The sequence below is a fragment of the Falco peregrinus genome, chromosome 2 (assembly GCF_023634155.1).
Source record: "Falco peregrinus isolate bFalPer1 chromosome 2, bFalPer1.pri, whole genome shotgun sequence".
Classification (NCBI taxonomy): domain Eukaryota; kingdom Metazoa; phylum Chordata; class Aves; order Falconiformes; family Falconidae; genus Falco; species Falco peregrinus.
The window spans coordinates 95708104-95732332 of NC_073722.1; the positions used below are offsets into that span (position 1 = coordinate 95708104).

Consider the following 24229-nt stretch of genomic DNA (forward strand, 5'->3'; position numbering starts at 1 on the left):
GGGACCGGCGGACAGCGAGGCCGGCTGTGTCCTTTTGTCGCCGGGGAGGGAGAGGGATGAAGGGGTCGGGCCGGACGCCTGGCTCCGAGGCTGCTCCCGGCGCCGAGGGGCCGCCGCCTCCCCTCAGCCGCCGCGGGACGGCGGGCGAGCCCCTCCCGGGGCCAGGTGCCTGTGCCGGGGAGAGCTCCGAGGCAGCTGCCGGCCCCGCGGCTCCCTCTTCGGCCCACTGCCCCAGGGCGGGGGGAACCCCGCGGGCAGGGAGCGCGGCTCCCCGGCCGGGCGGTGCGGAGCAGCTCCGGGGAGCTCCCCGGTGAAAGACGTCCGACCCGGTGGGCTTCAGCTCGGTGCAGGGATACCGGAGCAGAGCCCCGCTCCGGGAGACAGCACCGTCCAGCCCTTGTGCAAGTCGCTGTGACAGTATTGCAGACGTGGGGATGAGCAATGCTTCCTGTTGGGCAAAGCAGCTGCTTCGTTCAACAGGATACTTAATAAATCTGCAATAGGCAGATTATTTGGGTTGTGTGTGTGTGTATGGTGTTTCAACTGCCTAAAATAATGTCAGTAATTTCCGTGAAATTAGGCAGGTTTTAAGTAGCAGAGGATCTGCTCAACGCGGATTTGTAGAAGCGCATGAAAATATCAGTTAATAAAGAGAGCCTCTTCCAGAAACTTTCTCCTGTCACATACCCGGTGTACTGCGGTCACAGTACAGCTGGACTCCTTCCTTAACTTGCATCTATTGCACACCTTGCTGTTTGTACTAATTGTACAATCACAGGTACTTTCAGAGTACATAACAGCAATTTCTGTTTAAAAAACATTGCCACCGAAAGGAACACTTCTTAAGGGCCTACATTATTATTCAAATTGATGCTGAGGATGATGTAAAGAAGGAAGCGTGTTCAACAGCACTTCACTGATCTTTCTACAGCACTTATATCAGCCTCATTATGCTGTTTATACAAACACAGTAAGATGCCGTCCCATTGGTATTACACTACTAATTGGAAATGCTACTTTCAGAAAGAAAAAAGATGGGGTTTAAAGGCCAAAATGGAAACCTGGTTTTAATGTATAACACAGCATTCCTTTCTTTACTGAGGTCCACTGGATTTATCATTACAAATCCATTCTAACCTATCCAAGCATTCGTACGCTACACTTATCAATGTATTTAATCAATACAATACTTTTACATTGCTCTTTTGCTGTCATGTTTCACAAATAAATGCTGTCTTAATGTAACGAAAATAGACTGCATCTGGCATAAACTAGCCCGAAATGAATTCTCAGAAGGTTCCAGCCAAGGATGGGGTGGCCATCTGTTTCATTCTTTACAGCCACCCCAGCGCATCCCTGCATAGGTTTTGATCTCACAGGTTTGTGGCATGCACTAAACTAGGGCTTGTTCTAGAGTTTGATTAATGTGAAACTATGCAAACTTATTACAAACGGTAATTTGTAATAAAACACAATAAACACAAAATACAAATTTTGCAGGTATTTGAGGAGACTGGAAAGTAGGAATGCATAGAAAACAGGCAGCTATGATAAAGAGTCTTTGTAGATCAACGATTCATCTCTTTTTTTGCTCTTTTTTTCTGGTTCAGCAATAGGCAAGCCAAGAATGTCAGCAGCGAATATCTCTGCTGTGATTGCTGCTGGAATTCCTTCTTCAGTCAAAGCTGCTGCACCTGGAGAGCAGTAACAACAGCACAAAACACAACAGTGATGTAAAAATGGCTTTCCAGATCAGTAAAATTTTTAAGCTGCAGTAAGTGGATGGAAATGCCTTTAAAGATGTACGAAGTAATCATGAAAAAGTATTGGTTTACTAGCTTAGTATTTTATGCATTTGTATTGGGGATCGAATCGTGAGGCTGCGAGTCTCACCTTGCGCTCCCTGCCTCAGAGGGGTCAAGGGGCCAACTTTTACACTTCGGCGATTTGATGTGATTTTAGGATCCCAAAGAATCCAGGGATTTCAAAGTGGCTTTGCAGTGCTAGGCAGTTCCCTTCTGGAGATGCACCTTCCCTGCATGTGGCCCACTGCCAACGGCCCTAACCAGATGCTGTTCTGGTGTGGACTGGGACATGAATCGTACAAAACTGTGGTGCTTACTGGCGGTTCCCATTATAATGAGCAGTGCCAGCTGGCTGAAATCAATGCTGCAATTTGCTGTTCTAGACTGGTGTAGACTGGGACATAATTGTAGACAAATGCAGTAGTTAGCAACAGCTCCGTTACAATGGGCATTGCTGCCTGGATGAAATCAACACTGTAATTTGCATATTGTAGGATTCCTTTTTGCCTGTGGACTTTGGCTTGTAAACCTTTCACTATGTGTTTCTAATTTCAGTTCCAAGCCATCAGATGAACAGCAGTGTAATCTTGTCGGGTCCCAGTTATATTTCATTGTCCATTTATTTTTAGATACACCCATGCAATTGCTGCATGGATGAAGGACAATCTGAGCTCTATGACTATTTTTGCAATCGTGTCTGAGCATTTTTGACAGCTCTTGGCCTAACAGGGTAATGGGTTTGCAATTTAAATTATCCTCTTTGGGAACTGAAGCAATCCTGCTTCTGTGCTGTGTGGAATGCTAATCCTGTACCTGAGGGATCATAGGTGCCTGATCCAGATCCTCCTTCCCCAGGACGCCTGCCCAGCAGGGTGCTCAGACACTGCACCAGCTCCTCCTCTGTCATACGCTCTCCTGTACACAACAAAGCCACACCAGCCTCTTGGGTTATGGTGATGGAACTCAAGGCAACTCAAACAAGAACAGTGTACAAACAAAACAGGACAGTTTGAAAGAGGATTCGGCTTCTCTGAGGTAGAGATACACATCACTGATCAAAATGCATGATCCACACACAGAGAGAACCTCAGTTCTAAGGATCACTGATCAAAATGCATGATCCACACACAGAGAGAACCTCAGTTCTAAGGAAAATCATTCCTGCATATTGGGTTTGGGGCAAAAATGTTTATCAAAGGGAGACATTCTGATGCAGATGGCTCTTTAGGCTACATTGCCCTTGCAGGGGCTCAAGCTTCCATTCCCACCAAAGAATTGCTGGTGCAGGGCAGACCACAGTCCGCGCAGCCCTGCTGTAGCCTTTTCCACATAGAGGACGAAGAGGACGTGCAGGAAAGTCTTGATCTAGTGCCTTGGAATAACCTGGGCATAGCACTTGTTCCCAGTTAGCGGCCAACTCATGCTCTGAATATGTGTGAAAGGCTGAAAAGGTGGGATGGTTTAGTTCAGCTGAATCATGGAGAATGCTGTAAAGGTGTATATAAATATGCTTACGGCCAATGCCATAGAGAGGTAAATAACTAACTTCCATTGTCTTGCTCCTGTTGTAAAAGTGCAGCTAAGCATTAAGACAGGTAAAGGGAAATGTTGTTTTACTCGGTACATCACCTGGTAAAACTCCTTGCCACAAAGATCCTTGGAAACTGAGGATTCAACCAGTGTGAGAAAGGTTTAGTTATTTACAGGGACGGTGCGAACATTCATAAATAGACAACATTGGGTAGAACAGTTTCATCCCTCCTTTCTTGTCCCCCTTTTTTTTTTTTAGTTTTATACTACCTTTCCAGAGCTGGTGTGACTGGAGGAGGGAGCAGTGATTCACGTAAGGGTATACTGAAAGGAGGATACAATTTGCCAAGATCCGTACTCATCATTTGACAAGATACCTCAGGCCAGCACAGATTTCCAGAGCAGTAAAAGAAGTGCAGCTGAGACAATAGATGTGATTATTCAATTTAAAATCCTACGACAGGTGGCTCCGCACGCCTGCCCTGGTTACCAAGCTATAGTTCCAGATTAATTTTTTGCTGCAGTGAATAAGTTCTGAAATTGAAAGCAGAACTAGCAAGCATAAAACTAATATTAGAAAAGAAATAACTCACCTCTGTGCTGAAGCAGCAACAGTAAGTCTCCTCTGTCAATAACTTTGTCTCCGTTCTCATTATCGTAACCAAGAACCTGAAATGCTCGTTGTATTCTTTTCATTGACAAGCCAAACACAGGTCGATGATTTATATAAAGTTTGATAAAATCCCCAAAACTGATTGTTGTCACTTGTTCTCCAGTATCCACATACTTGCTGAATTTTACTTCATTTATAATTTCTTCAATCTAAAGATCAAAGCAAAACAGATCATTACGTGGTTTCTTTGTGAAGAGCATCAGGCCACTTTCCAATCTCATGACTGCCAGCGTACCATACTCATGCACGTACTGGTACCGCAGATGCCACAACCACATCCCAGTAATGAGCTAGCCCTCATCAGGAGAGGATGGACATGGCTAACAGTTACACGCTTACTGTTATGACGATATTGGGTAAAGACGGGGGGTAGCAGATAACTAGTCATTTTGGATTTCCTCTTATTTTCTTCCACTAAGCACTTGGTGACTTTGCAGCTGTTACCAGTACCTTTGCCACAGCTGTGTGTCCGCTCTGGGGACAGTGGGCAGACAAACCACAAAGCAGTAAATATACCACCCCACTACAGCAGTACATGCATGAAAGTTCTGACATAACCAGGCTGCACACAGTACACACATACCCCTGGTCAGCATAATTAATCTGCCCCCCCGCCCTGTCTGATGCGTGTCTGGTGCGGTTCTGCCACTGCACAAGCCAAACCCAAAGTTTGCTCAGTGCAGCTGACATCCTGCACAGCTGGACCATGCTGCTCTCGGGCAAAAGGGCAAGCACTGGCTGTGCTGGATACCAGCGGTTTTGCTGAAGTCTGGTGCTGTGAGTCAGTCCAGTTGGCAGCCGTGCAGATGTGTGTCCGAAAAGCAGCATCTGCTCTGTGCCTTTGCTGTACTCATGCCCTTTAGAGATACACGGGCAGCAGAGAAACGCTGGGAGAATTCCCCATGCCAACATGTCCCAAGCCTGCTACTTCCCAGGAAGGGAAACTGGGGCAAGATCTCTCTGGGGAGGACTTTGCATTCAGCCTTGGGCCTTTGTCCTTGTGTCACAAGTTTTTCCACTGAATGAAGCCCAGGGAAGAGGGAAATCTCAGCCATATATTTTTCCTGTAACAAATGTCACACCAGGCGATAACAGTCATTTTCACTCAGCTCTGGCTGATCTGGGATCAGGTTTTATGTCAGCCCCATTGAACCTACGAAAGAAAAACGCCAAATCCCAAAAGCTTTGCTAGTGAGCCCAAGCTGCCTTTTCGCCCTTCTGCTTTTTCTTTATTAAACACTCCAGAGAGAGATGAACTTTCTCTCTGGATTTTAATACTGTCCTGCCTGCTTCAGGAAGCAGATTGTAGGTTGCCTGATTTCACAACAGCTTACCACTTCTGTTTCCATGCCTGAAACCCTGGTTTAATTTTGATTTGGGGCTGGGGGGGCTGTTTAACAGTTACTCTTCCAGAAACATTTTCCAGGGGAATATGTTCTCTCTATCACCAAGAAGCAAAAATGAAAAAAACCAAGGAAAAGATCTAACAAACTACGAGGGGATAACACCACAGCTTGACACAAGGGCAAAGCAGCCCTGGCTCGGACAGACATTTGCTGGTTGCAGGGGGCTGCAAAGCAAGCCTGGTAGGTGGTGGCTGCGGCAAAGGTCCTGCCTCCCATCTGCTGGCTCTCCTGGCAGACAGTGTGCCTGGGCAGATGGGGTGACACTGACTCACAGCACCGTCTCAGCAGCCTGTGGGGCTCCTGTGCAATGGCAGAGATGAGCACAGCCTCCTCCGCAGAAAGATGAAGGGAGCACAGTGATGTGCCACTTCCCTTGGGAGAACCCCTTCTGTGTCGAAGTTGGTGCAAAGAGGTCGTTATTTAAATCTCCTTGCATCAGATCCAGTACTTTAATTACCCTTTTTGCCAGGTTATAACATTACAAACAAGAGTTGTATACAATTGCAGACTGCCTTGTAGAAACAGCCGCAAAAGGGGAAGAAGCAGCACCTTTATTAAATCAGTTGTCTTTGCTGCAAAATTTGAAGCTAAAAAGCTCTAGAGAAACGTTTGATAGGAAGCTCTACTGCTGCAATCTGAAAGGCAAGCTGAGAGAGACTCCTGCTGAGGTTATCAGTTGTGAAAGAGCTTTAAGTTCCGTAGGAATAAAAGCTGCTGTCTCCATCTAAAATAATTCTTTCATCAGGCCCAGGCAGAACAAAAAAAAAAAAGGCTCTGTCGATGTCCAAATGAGTGATTGCATGGAGCTGGACATTCCCCCCGTGCTGGGAACACACAGAGGGTGACCTGGAGGGACTCAGCCCACGGCCCACCAACCCCACGCTGCACATGAAGCAGCTCAGTCACTAGTTGAAGTCACAGAGAAACCAAAGCACATCACTACCTGCACACAAGGTACTTTGGCCCATGGAAAGCTGGAGGCTGCTGCCCTTGGGAGCCGAAGGAAGATTCCTTCATTAACTTGCTCAGTTTCTTGCTTCACCTTCTGAAGAAACCCACCCTGCAGTGGTAGCAGAGCACTCAACCTCCAGAAGCCCCCGAGGTCACCTTGTGCTGAACACTTCTGAGCCATGGGGCTCCAGGTTTGCTCAGCCTGTCCCTGCAGCTGCCCAGCTCTCTCAGGAGGAATCACTACTTTCTGAGGAATTTGCTGCCAGATTCTGACCACTACTATATCGATGCAGACCAGGTTAAATAAATCGGAAGCCAGGAAACGTACTCTGGAGCCATCCAGCATGACAATGGTCAGAATCTGGCCCTGAGGACACTTGGTAAATGCAATCAGTCTTGCTCTTTTTTTCTTTTAATAACAACAATAAAAACAACTGACCAACCTTTTCCTCTGATGGATAAAATCCCATTGCTCTCATTACAGAAGGAATTTCCTCCAAGGGAATATGCATTGACACCTGCCTGGTCTCCAGCGTATCAATACCATGGCTGCACAGCTGTGCATAGTAAAAATAGTCTTCCAGTTCCTGTGAGGGATTCAAACAAAATACTGTAAAGTTCAGTTACCAACAGGCACGGAAGATAAGGCTCCTTTTAAGATAGACTAACAGCCATATCAATGAGATTGCTTGTTAAAGGCGAGCTGGACAAAAAATAAAGAAATGTCAGGCCTGTATAAATGAATCTTAAACTCCAGCCAGATGTCACCAGACAGTGTTCATGATGAGCATAATTACCCTGAAGAATTCGCCTTCTCTGCCACCATCCAGTAGATTGTAGAAGGGGATCAAGTCCTCCCCACCCAGGGAAGCAGCAGCATCCAAGGCACTGGCAGAAGCAGAGAAAAGAAGGTACAGGAAGGGTTCATGTGAGGAGAGATTTCACATTTCCCTTTCAAGTTGTTGTTCACAGACACTTTCAATAAATAAATAAAATCCCTCGGCCTCAGAATTCAGGAAAGAAAAGCACTGCCTTGACCCACGTACTATTTTATCATCAGCCTGCACTTCTACAGCATGTTTCATACCCAGGTTTTACATACAATAGCACAGTGTGGGAATTAATTATTACTGAATGGTCCTCTTGTTTAGTGGAATGAGCACAGGGCTGGGAGCCAGGAGCTTTTCCATGGACTTGAGCTTGGTGTCTGGCATTTAGCTTTTCTGCTTCCTTATAGAGATATTGAGGGAGATGAATTAGCTAGATCAGCATTTTAAACATGCAGAGAGGGCTGGGGCTCAGTGTCTGCAATAAACCACACAAACCTAAGCTCCCTGTTCCTTGACCTAACGCATTCTTCCCCAATAACTCAGTGCAATTCATTACTCTACTTCCTCTGCTGTGGCGGGTGACTGTGGCACAGGTGCAGCCTACATTAAACTGAAAGTGTCAGGGTACCACCTCTTTGTTTCAATTTCATAGGCAGTTGGAGCCAAAAGAATCTGTTCAGCTTGTGCAAATGAAAAAGGAAACCAAGCCTGGTAGCACAGTCATGGCGCAGCGTTGCCACACAATACCCCACGCCTGGCAGCAAGGCTGCAGCTTTCACGCACACCTCTGTAGTACTGCTTCCACTGGGTTTTCTGCAAGCTTCACGCTTTTTTTCATAATTAAGTTATTTGGGTATTAAACACAGTGGAGATGCACACGATGCCAGAAGCAGCAATAAAATGATAATTAGCTCATCAAGAGCTTCGCTCTGAAAACAAATTACATAGAAATTCAATGTTGCCTGGACCTTGGCCAACCATTATAAAGAAGGATCATTTATATTCTATTGCCTTCCTTAAAATGTCGCTTATCCTGACCCCCGACCGCTTAAGCCACACGAAGTGGAAAAGAAAATAAATAAGCCCATTGCTTTCCCACTCAGGTTTCCTTTGTTCTGGCACGTGAAGGTGAGCTGGCTCAGCACCTTTTGGGCTTTCTTCTGAGTGAGCAGTACCTGCAAAAAATGTTTTATGCAGGACCAGCACATGATGTCTTAACCACAAAGCCTTTGTCCTAGGAAGGTGCGGGGCAAACAGTTTTACAGGTGCTCTCCAAAAGATGAAAATAGGAGCAAGGGCTAAAAGCTAGTTCCCATGGGGTTGATTTGCCCGAAACCAGGAGATGTGCTCTGTGCTAGTGGGGTGACACGCAGGCCAAAAAGCAACCCAGCCACAGACTGACAGAGACCAAACGATGCTATCTATCTTTTCTAGCTCTGGCACAGGCTAAGATCCCTTCCCAGTCCTTGAAGGGTGAAGGTGAAGCTTGCTCTGTGCCGCCTCAACTGTTTTCAGCTCATTCGCAGCTGCCTGCTCCCATTCCATGTACATGTGTATCTACTGGGCTTCTGCAGCCTCGCTCACAAGGGGAGAGCCCTCTGCCCTGCCCATGTATTGCAACGAGCAGCTTTGGTCCTTGACACGCAAAGAAACCAAAATATATATCCTGCCCCTGCTGTGTTACCTGCCCGCCATGTGGGAGCACACGTCTGGCACCACTGCCCAAGGGAATTGGCAGAGGGAAGTTGCACACTTGCAGAGAGAAGCAGAAGAAACCTGGCAGGGTTTATCACTGACACTCCATGCCAAAGCCTGGAAATCCTCATTTGCAAAAGCAGCCTTCAGTCCTCCAGCCACCCCATTTACTGCAGTCCATTTACTCATGTAAGCAAAGCTTTATAGGATTAAGGTGGCTTGTCCTAAATCCAGTCTTCAAATGCTGGGGGGATTTCCTAGCAAATGCTGGCCGATCCCATTTGGAGAGCGGACACTTTTGTATCAGCAACCACCCTGTACACTCCTCCTGCAGCCAGTGCCGCTCCTCTGATCCCCTGCCTAACCCTGACAATCTCCCATCACACTGGCCAGGCCCTCACAAGGACCCAAAAAAATCCTCTGCCCAGCTTCCTACCATTTGGGTACTGCTTCCCAGACCAGGGTATTTTATAGGTTTCATGGCCACCACCTGCAAGCTCTGCTGGTTTAATCCCCCTATTGACTATGTGGCTACATAGAGGGAAGAAAAGCCCCCCCCAGAGTGCATCCCTCCTGTTCCAGCTGCCACCCCACATAGCTACTTGGGGCCACACGGGTCATTACGATCTAAGCTGACCCCACTACCAGGCCACCACCCCCAGCATGGCACATGCCCACCATGCCAAGCTGTCTGTAGGTGCTGAGCTAGGGCTTTTGAAAACCCGGTGTGAATGCAGGGCACAAAGCCCCTGGTAACAAACCCAGCTGCAGGCCAGGTGTCTGGGAGCTGGCAGCCCCCAGGGCTGGGCAGAGATGCTGCCAGCATTGATTCATGCCCCTTTCGGCATGTGGTGGGTCTCCTGCTTTCTTCTGCTTGCATGAGTGCTGGGACCTGTCCTCCACCCTGTGACCCCTGCTGCCAGATGTGGTTTGTTGGCCTGGGAAGAGGGTAAAGCTGCTTTGCCACCTGCCCCAAAAGGACCTGTGCTCAAGAAAGCCCTGCAAAGAAACACTACCCGCGCAGCCTCCTGCTGTGCTGCCCCATCAGTGGGGCACTGCCCTCTACACCGGGATAACCACAGAAATAGCTGGGACACCTGGCTTTAACTCCTCTGTACACAAACAGAGACCTTTTGGGACAAAAGCCCCATTCTCAATGTAAATGCTGGGGAAAATTTGCTTCAGATGCGTTGGCCAAGCAGCTGTGGAAAGCCATAACAAGACTCCTTTCTCCTTCCTCTGGTACTCACTTTAGGTTGACCTCCCATTTCATAACAGTGCAGTCATTGCCCCCCCGCTGTAAAGACGTAGCGCCCATCATAGGAGCTAGCGAGGCTGGAGACGCCACCTGGATGGCAAATGAAAGCTGAGGACTTGTGGGGGTTGCCATCGACTGGTAAAATCTGCAAGCCCACCTGGAAGGAAAGAGGGAGCCTGGGAGGCCTGGGGGTCCCACAGGAGGGCTGGGGGACCCAGGGGAGGGCTGCACGCTGGGGCAGTGCTGCACCCTCCTCCCAGGACCTCGCTCAGCTCTCAGGCAGGACCAGCCCACACATAGTTTTGACTGTGGTGAAATTACCCCAAGGACCTCCCCAAAGGACCTTTACAAGTGGGGGCTCTTGTACAGCTGGGGCTCCATACCTTGTCCTTTGTAACGTACACCAGATAGTGTTTCTGGGAGTCCGTAGTGTTTGTTGTTGGGAGGATTTGCATCTTCTCCAATGGGGAGCCATAAGTCGGTCCCAAAAGGGTCTTCCTAAAGGTAAACAACATTTTCATCCATTCTAGGGCTTGCGAAGCACTTTCCCCCTCTCTGAACAGTGTGCTGTGCACGAGGATGGGTAGATATGGGGAGGTATGGTGGTGGCAAAGACTTTGTATCACTGGCTGAGAGGACAGGATAGGGCCGAGTCCCTGGCTAGAAGGGATCACACTGGGGATAGAAGAGGAATTTAGGGCTCAGGGATCATTCAGTCTCCTGTGCTTTGCTCATGTGGGATACTGTCTCTTTACCTGATGCCCAACTGCTGTGTCTCAAGCCCAAGGTGCTGGGCAGACTGAGACCCACCTGCAGCCACAACCTAACTAGATGATACATTAGTTAACAGCAGAGTGGACACAAGGATGGAGCAACCTGGCGGCCCTAGAGTCATCCCAAGATCACAGATGGGCAGATACAGGCTCACGAGTGGGAGTAAGGCAGACATCAGACAGAGGAGAACATAGAGCCAGGGTGGGGCTCGCAGGTAGTGGCAGACCTGAACCTCTCCTTCACCTGCACATTTTGGTTGTAGTATCGTAGAGCTTCATTTTGTAGCAGTTGTTGGCAGTGAGGATAAAGGACTCAGTGCTGAGCTGTGGGTACCAAGCCAAGCACAGGGGCACAGCAATCTGCTCTACCCGGTCCCTGTGCAAGACCACCAGGTGGTCCTTGCTGCTGCTGTTCAGGTCATATTCCACCTGGAGGAAAGACAAGGAAACACAGTAACTCCCCTGTGATCTGCCAGCATCTTGGACCCTGCGGATTGACTGGATCTAGCTTCTCCTGCAGCCCCCAGAGCAAGTAGTCCACAGTAGCAGAGTCTTAGCCCTGAACCGTGGGCAGATCTGCCCTGAGACCAGGCTGAGAAACAACCCCCTTGTGACAGAGCTGGTGGGGGGAGGGTTGGGAGCTGCATAACCAAAGACTGAGTCTCCCTCAATACCCCTGTCCAGCCCCCCAGCTTTAACCACAAATCTCCACCGCCCCTTAGACTCTCACATCAACTTACCAGCTGCCGGTCCTCCCCAAGGCTCAGGAGCCTGGGCTTGTTGCTGTCCAACTGGACCCCAAAAAGGATGCTCCGGATGGGTTTGTAGTGGGAGTGCAGCCCTGCGAGGTGTTCCCAGCATCTTCTCCCATTTCGCCAGACTCTCTTGTAAACAGTCACCGAGTATTTCTCATCCTGGAACAACAGCCAAAGGTCAACAAGCCACAATGCCTGGGCACATCCCCTGGCTGGCAGCAGACAGCTCAGCACGTCCCCTCTGGGCTTAGCTCAGCCCTTCCAGTTTGGTGAGTCCCACCAGGAGGGTTAGAGTCACGGCCAGGATAAAGCATTGGGTCAGACAGATTGGGGGCAGCTACTCCCAAGGGCAGCACAGCAGTGGTCCTCAGCCTGGCCGGAGCACCCTAACTGGCTGGAGGCATTGCCTGCTGTGCTGTCACAGCAGAGGGGCAATAGATCAAGTTTGGTGACTCCCCAGAAATCACGAGGAAGATGCTTCCCACTGCTGTGCCCTCGCATCCATGCATGAAGGGAGAATCTTTTTCTTTGCACAGATAATCACCAGTTGCTAAAACCTCTGTGCCGAACTGCTTCAACACTCCCTCAATGCTTACACACCGAGACATGGGACCAAGGGAGCAACCCCCGTTGCAGTGCACCAGCCAGGAAGAAACCCCTGCTACAGCCCTTCCTACAGATGGATGCAGAGCTACGGCTTGTCACTAAAGTCGGCGATGGGACACTGCCAGCAGCAGGTCTGTGGAGCGGCTGTGGCTGGTGACGTTTTTGCAAGAGTGACTCTTCAAGCCAGGAAAAGCATTTCAGAGTCATGAAGCCCCAGGGGAGGGCCAGCCCTCCGCACCACTCACTCCGCCAAGCCTCACGGGATGGCCGGCAGTTCCCAGTCCCACTGAAAGCTGCACCGTGAGCAACACATGTAAATCACCGAGAGGAAAAAACAAGCTTACAGCGGTTGCGAGGTACTCCGAATCGTGAGAGAAGCTAATATGAGTCACAGGACTCCAAGAGAACTTGAACTCTTTGCAGCTGGACTGAAGGGAAATGGCATCAAGGATGTAAACGCTTCCATCAGTAAAACCAGCAGCCAGAAAATAACCTGAAAGGCATGCCAGAAAACTCTCACCCCACAATTGCTCCTCCCAGGAAGCCCAGTGCTTGGCACGTGGAGAGGTCAGGATACCTTTGGGGTCATAGGACAAGCACTGGATGCCAGCCTTGGGGAATATCCTGCTGACGAGGTACTGAGGCTGCTGGTAGTCCCACACCTTCAGCAGCCCACAGTGACTCCCCACCGCAATGAGTGCCTCCCGGGGGTGACAGGCGATGGCATTCACAGCTTTCGTCGCCTCTTCCATGACTTTTTCAAAGTTTGCCCTATCTGTTGCAACATGGAGCACAGTTGCATCAGAGGTTGAAAGGATAAAGTTCCTGTTTAGTGTGAGAGAAACAGAATTTGATGAATCAGACTAGCTGGCTCATGTCCCTCCAAGCTATATTACACACCAGTCTTTTTGGAAACTCAGTTGGACAATCACTTAAATTTTGCAATATGCAAACACTTTTTGACCTGGAAGGCAGGTGGCACTTTGTATTCACGACCTGGTAAATCTCCATGGGCAGACACTGGAGCCAGTTCCATTTTCTACTTGGGTAGGCAAGCCAGAAGATGAATGACATCTGGGTAGCTTTTGCCATTTGCAAGTCACTGGTGCGTGAGATGGACAAATGAGCAATTGAAGATACTCTGAATAGTCTTTTCACACGTCTCCATGCCACCATTGTCAATGGTTCCATGCTGACCATGCTGCCACGGACAAGGTCAGAGGACAGTTTCAGTCCCGCACCACAGACAGAGCAGCTGCCTGTCCGTCCACTCAGCCGCACTGACCGTAACACAGCAAAGAGGATCCCACTGCATCGTTGGTGATGTGTAAAGCTAGACATCTGAATAATTATGCACGTTACAGAACACGCATATAATCATCAGTCCACCTGAGGACTGAGAACCTGGGCCCAGTTAAAGGGTCAAAAGAGGACTGTGCAAAGACCTAGGCACTGCACAGACACGAGTGGCTGCATCACATCAGCAGCATGAGCGGGAGCCAGCCTCTTTGCTAGATGGCCCATGACAGCCATCAGTTTATGCACATCTGGTGCGGACGCTGAAGGATGCTGTGTCTCTTGCATGCCTTAGCTAGGGTCTTCAGCCATACCCAATCCCACCAGCCTGGCAAAACAAGCAGGTTCAAGCCTTCCCCTTGAGTTTCCTGCCTTTTGTGCTGCTCAGAGCAGCTGCAAGCAGCGGGAGCTGCAGCAGTGACCCAGGAAGAAGGACGAGACAACAGAGACTGACAGGGAAAACTAAACCGTTCCCCAGGGCGCTGCTCCAGGCTGGAGAGGAATCTGTCCCACATGGCTCTTTGGAAAACATGTGCGGCTGAGAACAGACGTTTCCAGGAGAGCCTTAACAGGAGTGGCAGACATATGGTTTGCAGGCTGGATTGAGCCACAGAACAGCTTCATCTGGCCTGCAGACTCCCTATAAATCCTCAGGCACAGCTACATCACACAGAGAAGGAACAAGGTGCTGGCAGGCAGGCTGGGGCTGTCCCAAGCTCATGAGTGGGTGTGCTGCAACCCAGCACCCAGCACCGCTGGGGCATCTCTGCACCACCACTGCCCCCAATTAGCTTGCCCAGCCTTGATAACATCTAACTGGAAATAGCCATCCACGGGAGGGGTTGCAGGGGGGGATTAAGGGGCCCAGTGGGAGCTGGAGGCGCAGCATTAGCACTGCCTGGTGTGCCGGGTACGTGACAGAGGAGCTGTGCACCCCGGGACCAGCTGATCATCCCTGTGCCTGTCTTAATGCTTCCCTCACCCGCAACAAGGCATCACATCAGGTTCAGAATTTAGGATGTGCTGGAGCCCACCAGGGTTTTCGCAGCCCCTGGGTGATGCCTGGGGGCTGCAGACAGAGAGGGGCTGCCCAGAAGACAGCCTGCTGCTTCTCTGTTGGTGGGCAGGTGGGACCAATACTCAAAAATCTGTGGCGAAGGGGCATAAAGGGGCATGTTCCTTCCCTGTCCCTGTCCTGCCCAGAAGTCCAGGGTTGAAACCTTCCAGCTGAGGCAGAAGGCCACGGGGCAGCTTCCAGCCAAACACCTCCCCAGCTTTCAAGCTGCAGGGCAAACGCAGAAGACCTGGGTTTGTGAAGGGGCACTCACCTGGTGATGAAGGGCTGGCTGCCAGCAATGCAGGAGATGGTTCCTGATCCTCCCAGTGCCTCCCCAGCAGGATCAGGAGGTGTTTTGGAGAAGGAGATGGACTGAATGGAACCCACTTTGCTGTGGCTGTAGCAGGCGAGGAGCCGCAGCTGCCCATCGTAGAATTTAACCTGACCTTTCACATCACCTGTTACTATGCAGCTGCAAGGAGGGGAAAGCCTTTAATCAACACAGACTGAGAACTCCCAAATATTTCTTGGATAGCATCCTTGGACAGAAACAAATCGCTTCCCCTTTTCTCCGCAATGGTGTGTGGGAAGAGCCCCACACAGCTGTGCAGGGGGCAAGCCCAGGGCTGTGCAGAGAGCACCAGGCTCTGCTGTGACTCTGCAGTGTCCCCTGCCCTGTCCCCAAGGCTGTCAAGGCATTTGGTGGCTGTCTGCTCCCTCTGCCGGTAAAGGCCAGGAGGCTGAGCAAGGCTCATCCATGCTCCCTGACCGTGGTGGCCCAGTGTCCGAGCTACTCCAGCCCAGCTGGCATCACATCACCACGAGTTTTCAATCCTTTTTTTTTTTTTTTTTTTTTTTCCCTCCAGCTAAATTCATTGCTGGAAAAAGCCGCAGCAATAACTCATAAATCAGCAGTCCTTTCCTGCATGAATTTCCCTGGTCCTCAGATGCTGCCAAGTGACTTAAAACTGCAGCACGTGGCTGTAGTTCATCAGCATTAGCTCTGCCGTTCTCACGGCTGAGATGTCCAAGGATTGTACCCTACAGCTACGGAAAACTGCCGTCCCGTTACCTCTCAAACACCTTGAGCACGGTAAGGCTGTCCTTCTGTATCGGTACCAACTTGATGGCCTTCACGCTGTGCGGCTTGGCCCGCAGCTCCCTGGAGGGGATGTGGGGACCAACCGTGTCCCACACCACCAGCTTCCCGGCCGAGGTGCCCGTCAGAGCTTGCAAGTTGTTAAAATGAAAAAACCGACTGGCTGAAGCGTCCCACCGTGCTCTTGAAGGTCTGCAGAGAGAGCAGCAGGGCTCTGCGTTCATCCTGGGCGCTGGATCTCCCCTCTTCAAGCAGAGATGGTTCTGCTTGGGCCCTCGTGTGACATTCCCTCCCTGTCCCACGGCAGGACCATCAGAGGCAAGAGCCCCAGGAGAAGATGCAGTGGGGGCATCTCCAGGAGAGAGAGCCCCTCTTGATCTCAGCTCAGGCAATCCTGGCTTGCCCCTTCAGGAGACTGAGGGGGGCAGGCTGGGGACACAGCCACTGTTTTTTCTTAAAGGGTTGGGAAGGGAGGAAAGCCAAGAGGGTGACATGCTCTGGTCCCCCCTGCACTCACCTGGCTGCTCAGGAGTGGTGCTCCATACTGCAAACCAGCATTGCCCTGGGGAAAGCAGAGAGAAGGTCCAGGACAAGCATTTTGGAACCGTGCCCTGCAGTGCCAGCGTGTCTCCCCCCCCCATCACCTGGGCACTGATCCCACACTGTGGTGACCAAAGCAGGGCTTCTAGGGCAGAAGGGCTCCAAGACATTCCAGAGAGCACAAAAACACCCTTTCCCAAAAACTACTGGCTGGCATAAGGCACACAAAGGGCCCATGGGCAGGCAGGGGTGGGAGAGGCAGGGAACATCGCTACCACAGCTGGGACCAACCCCAGCGATGTGCTGCCCAGGCCACCTTCAAGCCTAGCGAGGGCAGGGAGTGCGGAGGGGGGAGGGCAGCGGCAAAGCTGCCAGGCGTGACCCCAGTGCCGGGCAGACAACTGGCCCCCCAGCCCACACTGCCTTGCTAGCGTGCGGTCTCCCGTGCCACCTCCCAGCCCTGTGGGAGCACATCTGGCTTCCCACATCCCTACTTACCCACAGGTAAAATATCACCTGGGTTTTGCTGTTGCTGACAAATTCATAGGGATTTTGAGGGTTAAAAATGACATAATCCTGAAATTAAAAGGTGAGCCTCCCATTAACACCAAGCTGAGCAATGCTTTCTGCTTAGTCTTTCATGCAAAACATCTGCTTTTATCCAAAACCCGCTCCACCACCCGCACTGAACTGAATACAGAGGCCAAATGCCCAGCGAAACAGCAGAGCTGTGCGCAGGGCAGTGCCAGGGCTGCTGTGGAGGACATCCCACCAGGGTCCCCTCCACATCCCACGCCTGTCAGCCAGTGGAGGAGCACCAATAACATCCCCAAGATGCTCTGTTGCATTGGGGCACAGCAGGGATGGGGTGTGACCCTGCCTCCCATCTTCAGCCAGCATCTGCCCAGCAGCCCTGTACTGGGGGGGGGGCATGGGTGAGCAGGTGAGAACAGGGCTGCCCAGTCCAGCCCAGTCAGGCTCCTCTGAACCCCTCGGCTGCGGTCACCCACCTGGTACCCAAACTCAGGCTTCAGCTCTGTGCTGCACATGGGTTTCTCCGTGGGCGAAGTCCACTTCCAAACACAAACTCTCTGGCAGAGAAGGGAAAACCCAAGGGACATTTGTGACTTTCTGGAAGCTCGGGGGAGCCAGGTGAACCCCATTCTTTCCAGCTGCAGTGGATGGTGGGGCATAAAAGTGGTGGAGCAGGATAAAACCAGCAGTAGAACACTTGATTTCAGGAAATAACACTAGAAATTGCTTCAGTTAAAGTGCACTGGAGTCAGAAGCTTAAGATCCATTTTCTCAACTCTGCAACATTTACTTTAATGAAATCCAGGTCTGTCTTCCAATGGATCAGCAAAACCAAGCCATCACTCTGCAAACCCACTCCACCTCCCTTCTGCTCTCCCCATCCTAATCCCCACTCCCCTGGGCTGCACTAGGAAAAAATTCCAGGGATCCACCCTGCAAAGCTGTGAAAGAGGAGATATTTTTTCTACCTGCACTGTACCAGAGCTAATGGTGGCCAGATACTTCGCATCCTGGGAAATAGCAATAGCACCGACCCCATCCTCTGGGTGACTCTCGAAGATGGTGCGTACCGGTATCCTATGGAACAGAGGCCCCGTGGGTGCTCACGGCAGTACAGGGGGTTCAAGGCAATTGCTTGGTGAAATCTATGACACAGCCCACCCCAGTCTGCATGGGGGAAGGAGTCTGCAAATGCCAGTGCTGCTGCAGGAGCAGCCAGCACTGCGACTGATGCTCAACTTCCTCTCCATCCCTTCCTCCCAGGTAAATGGCTCTGAGAAGCAAGCTCTCATGCAAGATACAATCACTCACAAGTGATCTCTTAAGGAAACACTACAGCTTGGAGACATGTTGTATTTAGTCTGGGGGAGTTCAGCCCCATCTCAGTGTCTTATGGGTCTGGGTGATGCGAGGATAATGAAGCCCTCTGTTTGGGTTTGGCTCCTTTAATGATTTACTTTGTCCCCCTGTTTCTCCCATGTCACACTTGGCTGAGACTGGAGTCAGTCTTAAGTGATTTACCGGACACTGGAGGTTTCCAAGGAGGAGGTTCCTGGGAGCTTACCCAGAGAAGGAGTCCCACACAATGATCAGAGCATCTGGCCCTTGGTCGGCAGTTGCAACCCAACGCCTGTCCTCACTTACACACAGGCAAGAAATGACATTCGTGTGGCCCTGGGGAGAGAGCAGCAGCAAAGTGCCTTGGAGGCTTCAGACCCAGTGGCTCTTCAAAGCATTCATCAGACTGCTTTGCTCTGAGATCCCCTTGTCTTCCCTCCCGAGGGCCCTCCGCTCCCATCCCTCCAGCCCAACTTTTGCATCTCATTTTTCACAGGCTCTCCCGAGCCCATCACCCCATCCTTGTGCCTGGCGCTGGCTGCAGCTCCCGGAGCCAAGAACCAGCAGGGAGGAGGGGGCCACGCTGCACGTGCCACTCGTGAGCACCATCACAGTCCAACACAAAGTGCCTTCTACAAACATGCTTTGGGAATTACAACAGGCGTGTGAGCAAAATGATGCACGTGTATGGGCTGCTCCTCAATTCAGTTATAGGGGACCGCTAAGCACTGAGCACCAGGAAAAGGGAGGGAGGGAGAGAGTTTGGGAGAAGGGGAAGAGGAGGGAGATGTGGGGGATGCATGCCAGACCTGCAGGTGGTACTGCCTGTTCCCCAGGACATCATGGATGACCACCGTGTGGGAGGAGACGTAGAGGAGCACCCGGTCTTCCCCATCCATCAGGCTGTGCACAGCCAGGCTGCTGTTGTAGCCAAACACCCAGGACAGGCTCTGCGGGGAAGAGGTGGCTCCTGGCTCTTAGCAGCCGGGATAAAGAAACCACAAAAGGTCTCTGGAGTGCTGGAAAAGAGGTGGGAGGAGCACCAGGTACTGTGCCGACCATCATGATGGCACTGTGCCCGTTAGTACTCACAAGGGGGTGAAGGCTGGTCTGCCTGTCCTGCTGGAAGAGCATCCCCGGCACAGCTGCCCACACCAAGCTGGCAGAGCCATCATGCCCATCATCATCATCCTTGCTCCTCTGCTGGGTTTCCTGCTCCCTGCAGCCTGAGCGAGGGCTGGAAATGCCCTGCTGGGACCGAGGCGGTGCTGGAGGTGGTCCAGGGTGTCCAGCACCCTCCAGGCATGATGGCCCAGCAGCATCTTTCCCCAGGGCAGTCCTTGAGGCAGCTGTGTCCTGCCTCACAGCCCAGGTGCTGGGCAGAGTGCCTGGGATCTCCATCCCTGAAGGAGACCCCAGGGGACTCAATGGTGCATCTGCTCCAGCATCTTCTGGTGCTCCTTCCTTCTCCTTGGCAGCAGCACGGGGCACCTTGGAAAGGGAGAGAGGTTTCAGTGGATGCCGGCTTCTGGGCTGGTCCATCCAGGGGCTGCCCTGTGGTTAGTGGGAACGCACCCCAGCACGTCTCCGATCCAACCTACATCACTCTTGAGGCAGGCTCCAATACCAAGATACTCTGCTCCTACAGATATGTGCCAGGGGAAAAAAAATGCCATGGAAAATTCCCCACCAGTCACTTCTCTTCCTGCACATCTGACCTTGCCCTCTTTGCACCTCCACAGCACCCTTTGTCTCACACCAGCACCTCTTCCAGACAGCTCCTATCACCTGGGCTGAGATGCCAGAGTTTCTCCTCCAAAACTAACCTATAGGTCTTTCGAAGGCAAAGTCTGGCTTTTTTGCTGTCCATCCCCTGACTATCCCCCGTGCAATGGTTATTGACTGCTGCGGTGGGGCACACGGTCACAAGGTGGAGAGGGAGCAACGGCAAACAGGTTAAAAACTGGGGAATCAAGTCCTGGGACTGAGATGTGCAAAGGGCTCTGCAGCAATCCCCGCTCTGCTGCCCAGCAGACAGAAAGTGAGGGCAAAATTCCCACCACCACCTCCCTCGGCCCCTTGCCAGCCTATTAATAAATGTGTTAAATAGCACCGGGGTGGCAGAGCTCTCAGCAGCCCCCGGACAGGCTTTTCCCAGTTTGAGCACTGGCCACTTCATCTTGTTCTTGGGATCCACATCAGCTTTTGCCTCTCCCCATGGGGCTACTTGATTTCCTACAGCAATCTCTCAGGCACGATACAAACCTCATTTCTGATTCCGAGGGCAGGATAACATTTCACCCAGCGTGGGGACCAGGCTGGGTTCCCTCTGGCCTCTGTTCTGCTCACACAACCCCCAGGCAGCCCAAGTACTCAGCAAATATTGATGGCTGGGCTGAGACTACACAGAGATGCTGCATCTGCCCAGCCCTGCTGGCAAGGTCCCCACCTCCCTGGGGACATCTTCTTGGGAGAAACCATATCCAGGAGACACTACCCCCTGGTCCTGCAGGTGGGGGCTCCACTCCCATCAGGACCTGCCTACAGACCCTGTGTGGGCACTGTCCTCACCTGCCCAGCCAGCACGGTCTCCTGAGCTGTGTGTCCATCCTGGGATGTCTCCTTGGGCTTGCTGCTTGCTCCTGCTCTTCCCTGGGTTGGCTCCTCCGGTGTAACTTCACATGAACCATCCATCTGCACCTTCACCCTCTTCCCGGGGTGCTGGGGCGTGGAGATGCTCTGAAACACTCCCTGCCCGTCTCAGGGTTTGGCTGCACAAGCACCTGGAATTGGGCACAGCAGGAGGAAAAGGCACCTGTGAAGCTGGGAAACAGCTCCCAGAGCCCCTTTTCAGCGACAGCGACACTCCTGCCCGGTGCAAGCAAGCCCAGCACCACCCCGGGGACACCAGCTGAGCTCAGGCTCCCCCAGGCACCGACGCTGTCCCTGGGATGGGGTTGTGTCACAGGCTGTGCAAGTAGCAGGGCTGCTCCTGGGCAGCACCTGCTTCATCTCCAGCTTCACGGGTCTGGATTTGTGCCAACACCGAAACCTCACGCACAAGGAGCTTTCACAGCGGTGGGAAGGGGGGCCCTAAGGGGAACCCCCTCCCTTTGGCCCCAGCAGGCAGGACGGGTGCTCAGGGATGGCCGTGGCCCCACAGGTCTCACCGGGGTCACTACAGAGCTGTTCCCAAGCCCCTTCCAAGCCTTGGTGCCTCCCCAGCTGCCCCGTGCTGCGCCCCCCACCCCCCCCCCGGGACCCCCCCGCGCTCACCCTCACACCGCTCCCGCTCTGTTTGCATCCAACTGCTGTTCCCAGGCAACGGCCGCAACCGACGGCCGCGGTGACAGCCCGGAACCGCCGGGGGGCCCGGGGGGGGGGGGGGGGGGGTGCGGCTGTGCGAGGAGAGACGGAGGGGACCCCTTGTCCCACCAGCTGCCCACGGAGAGGTGTCGCAGCCCCCCTGCGCAAAGCAGGGATCTGGTAGCGGGGGGAGGGGGAGACGACGACGACACATTCAGCCCTTCAACCCTGCCCGAGCCCAAATCCTACCAACGGCTGTGACAAAGACTCTCTCGGCATCACCAGATCCCTTTGGGACCAAACCCTCGCCCTGCCCAGGGAATGGGATGAGGGATCTTCACCCCATATCCCCACCCCCCAGTTCAGTGTAGGCAGCTTCTGCTCCCGTGGCACCCCTGAGCAGGACAAGCAGAATCAAAATGAGAAAAAGCAGCTTCCAACCACCGCCAGGTCCCCCCAGCGTCCCCAGCTCTCTGCCAGCATGGCCCTCGCACAGGGGACCCCGTCCCCAGGGATCACTCCAAGCTCACACCCTCGGCACCACAGAGAATCGGCTCCAAGTGCTCCCAACACTGTTTTCAGCCTTCCTGTTACACTCAAATAATAATTTCTGCATCTAATTTGTTTTTCCTTCTGCCCAGCAAGAGCCTTGTACCCTGCTGGGAGAGGAAAGGAATTCGTGCTCACATCATCTCCTCCACCTGAAGATGCTGCGCAGAGGGGGGTCACCAAAACACGGCTGCTCCCAAATCCTCCTCTACCCGCTGCTTCAAATCAGGGGAGTTTCAGGGCTTCGGGAGCAGGGATTCGGTCCGTAAGCCCCATCTCTGCCACCTTGCTCAGCACGCCAGCACCTGCTCAGCACGCTTGCTCAGACACGGTGCTTTTCTTCCCACTGGCAGCATCCAGTCCACATTCCCCAATTGTGGACGGTACAGGGAGTCACCTCTGCTCTCCAGCATGGAAATCCTGTTTATTCCAAATGAGAGCAGCTGCTCTTCTGCTCTGGTCCTATGCAGAGGTTTGAGAGTGGTCCGAGGAAGAAGCTCAGACCTTACCCATCCACAGTAGGTTTTGCAACGTAATCCGTGTTTATTACACTCATCGGGTTCACTCAACCTGTCCCACTTAGGACACTGAAGCAGAGAGGCTGAAGACACAGTGGCCAGGACATGGTTAGGGGACACACTTCTGCAAAAGCCTTGCAGAGCTGAGAGCCCTGTGGAGCACACGGGCACTCTCCACACCGAAAGGGAAATGAGTTCACCGAGAGGAGGAATTAACCTGGCTGATGGGGCTGGACGAACACTCCAACCCCATTTCAGGAGCAGCACAGAAAGCCGGGATTTTCTAGGTCATTTTATCCCGGGAGGCACAGATGCAGAGGCCCTGAAGGATGCGTCCCGTAAGCTTTGTCTTCTCCTGGACTGCTATCTAGACCCAGATTCATCTGCAGCTTGGGTAAATGCTGGTCACAGCTGGGACACCCAGACATATTTCCCAAGCACTCGTGGCCAAGGCCAGCCCATAGACAGTGTGACATTTCAGCTGCCAGTTGATACCCATTTATCAAAAAAAGTACATTTATCCATGTACTTACACCTACATTCTGTCCTACAGGGACAATACAGGGGCAGCTTGCAGACATGGGTAAGGTCCCCTGTTTAGAAACTGCAGCAACACCTACAAATACGCCCCTCCTTTTGCAAAAAGGCTCCCAAACCTGACATGGGCACAGAAAAATTCTTGTTTAACCCAAGTCTGTTGGCACTGTGGTCCCACACAGAGGCCCAGCCCTCCTACAGGACGACCCCACGGGGGTACTTACCTTGGAACTGCAGACAGGGACATCGCACTGCTTTCCAGTGCCATTTCACAGGGGATTTAGGAGACGCAGTAGCCTCTCATGGGTCACTGTCACAGCACTCTCAAAACTAGCCAGCTGCAACAAGGCTTTTACCAACCCACACCAGGTTAACTTGAATAAGCAGCTCCCACACCTTGCCCTGGCACAGCCACCAATCCCCCACAAGGTTTCAACAGTTCATCTACTGTTCGTGCTGTTTTTTCATCCTTTTCAGGCCAGTCCACCCTGCTTCTTGTCTCTGCTGCATCCTTCTCCTTGTCTCTCCTACCTCCAGGGCGCTCTCTCTCTCTGCTTCTTCCAGGTCTCTCATCATTAGCTGCTCCTCTTCCATACACCTTAGAGCTATTTAACTACTTAGCAGGAACCAGCCACAGCTGCACCTTATCCACATCAGCCAACCCACCACCCCAAGCCAGCCCACAGCTGTGTATTAACAATGTTAATTAACCCAGCTTCATTCCTCTACAGGTCACAGCGCCTGGTGAAGTTCAGTAGCGCAGACTTAGCCTCGGAAGTGCTCTAGCAAAGGGAGGCAGGATGCACGTGTGACAGAGGGTCGCCAAACACCTCCCATTCTGTTATTCCTCAAGAGATGGAGAACAGTGCCCTGTTTCAGCCCTTTCAAAATTACTTGAAAGACCAGGGTGAGACCGTGTTTGACAGGGATTATCTAGCTACAATCTCGTCCAAGGACCACTGCCATGGGCTGCTGCAGCTAATGCTTCCTCCGCAGTGCCACAAAGCCTGCAGGAATCACTGAGCAAGGAGCTTTGCTTGGAAGCTTTACCATTTCAGTGAGTCTGTGCTCTCTTGGCCTATATGCTGAAACACAAACGCTTTAAACATCAAAGGATTAAACCTACTCAGTTTAACACAGACCCTGGGCGAGTGACTTGTAAGTCTGGGGTTT

At 52.0% G+C, this 24229-nt stretch overlaps 1 protein-coding gene across 1 annotated transcript; it reads right to left on the reverse strand.

Moving 5' to 3' along the window:
• Window positions 1-53: 53 nt before the first annotated feature.
• Window positions 54-23650, reverse strand: CFAP251 (cilia and flagella associated protein 251). Its single transcript, XM_055795078.1, is given in 26 exon segments — window positions 54-1694; window positions 2619-2767; window positions 3949-4157; window positions 6809-6952; window positions 7163-7253; window positions 10141-10184; window positions 10186-10305; window positions 10532-10646; window positions 11166-11350; window positions 11662-11835; window positions 12627-12775; window positions 12860-13107; window positions 14907-15107; window positions 15708-15886; window positions 15888-15926; window positions 16252-16296; window positions 16773-16850; window positions 17285-17365; window positions 17777-17885; window positions 18373-18482; window positions 18956-19096; window positions 19239-19383; window positions 19528-19637; window positions 20718-20885; window positions 21431-21544; window positions 23588-23650. Coding segments are annotated over 26 exon segments (3360 nt in total). The 3' UTR covers window positions 54-1545.
• Window positions 23651-24229: the final 579 nt, after the last annotated feature.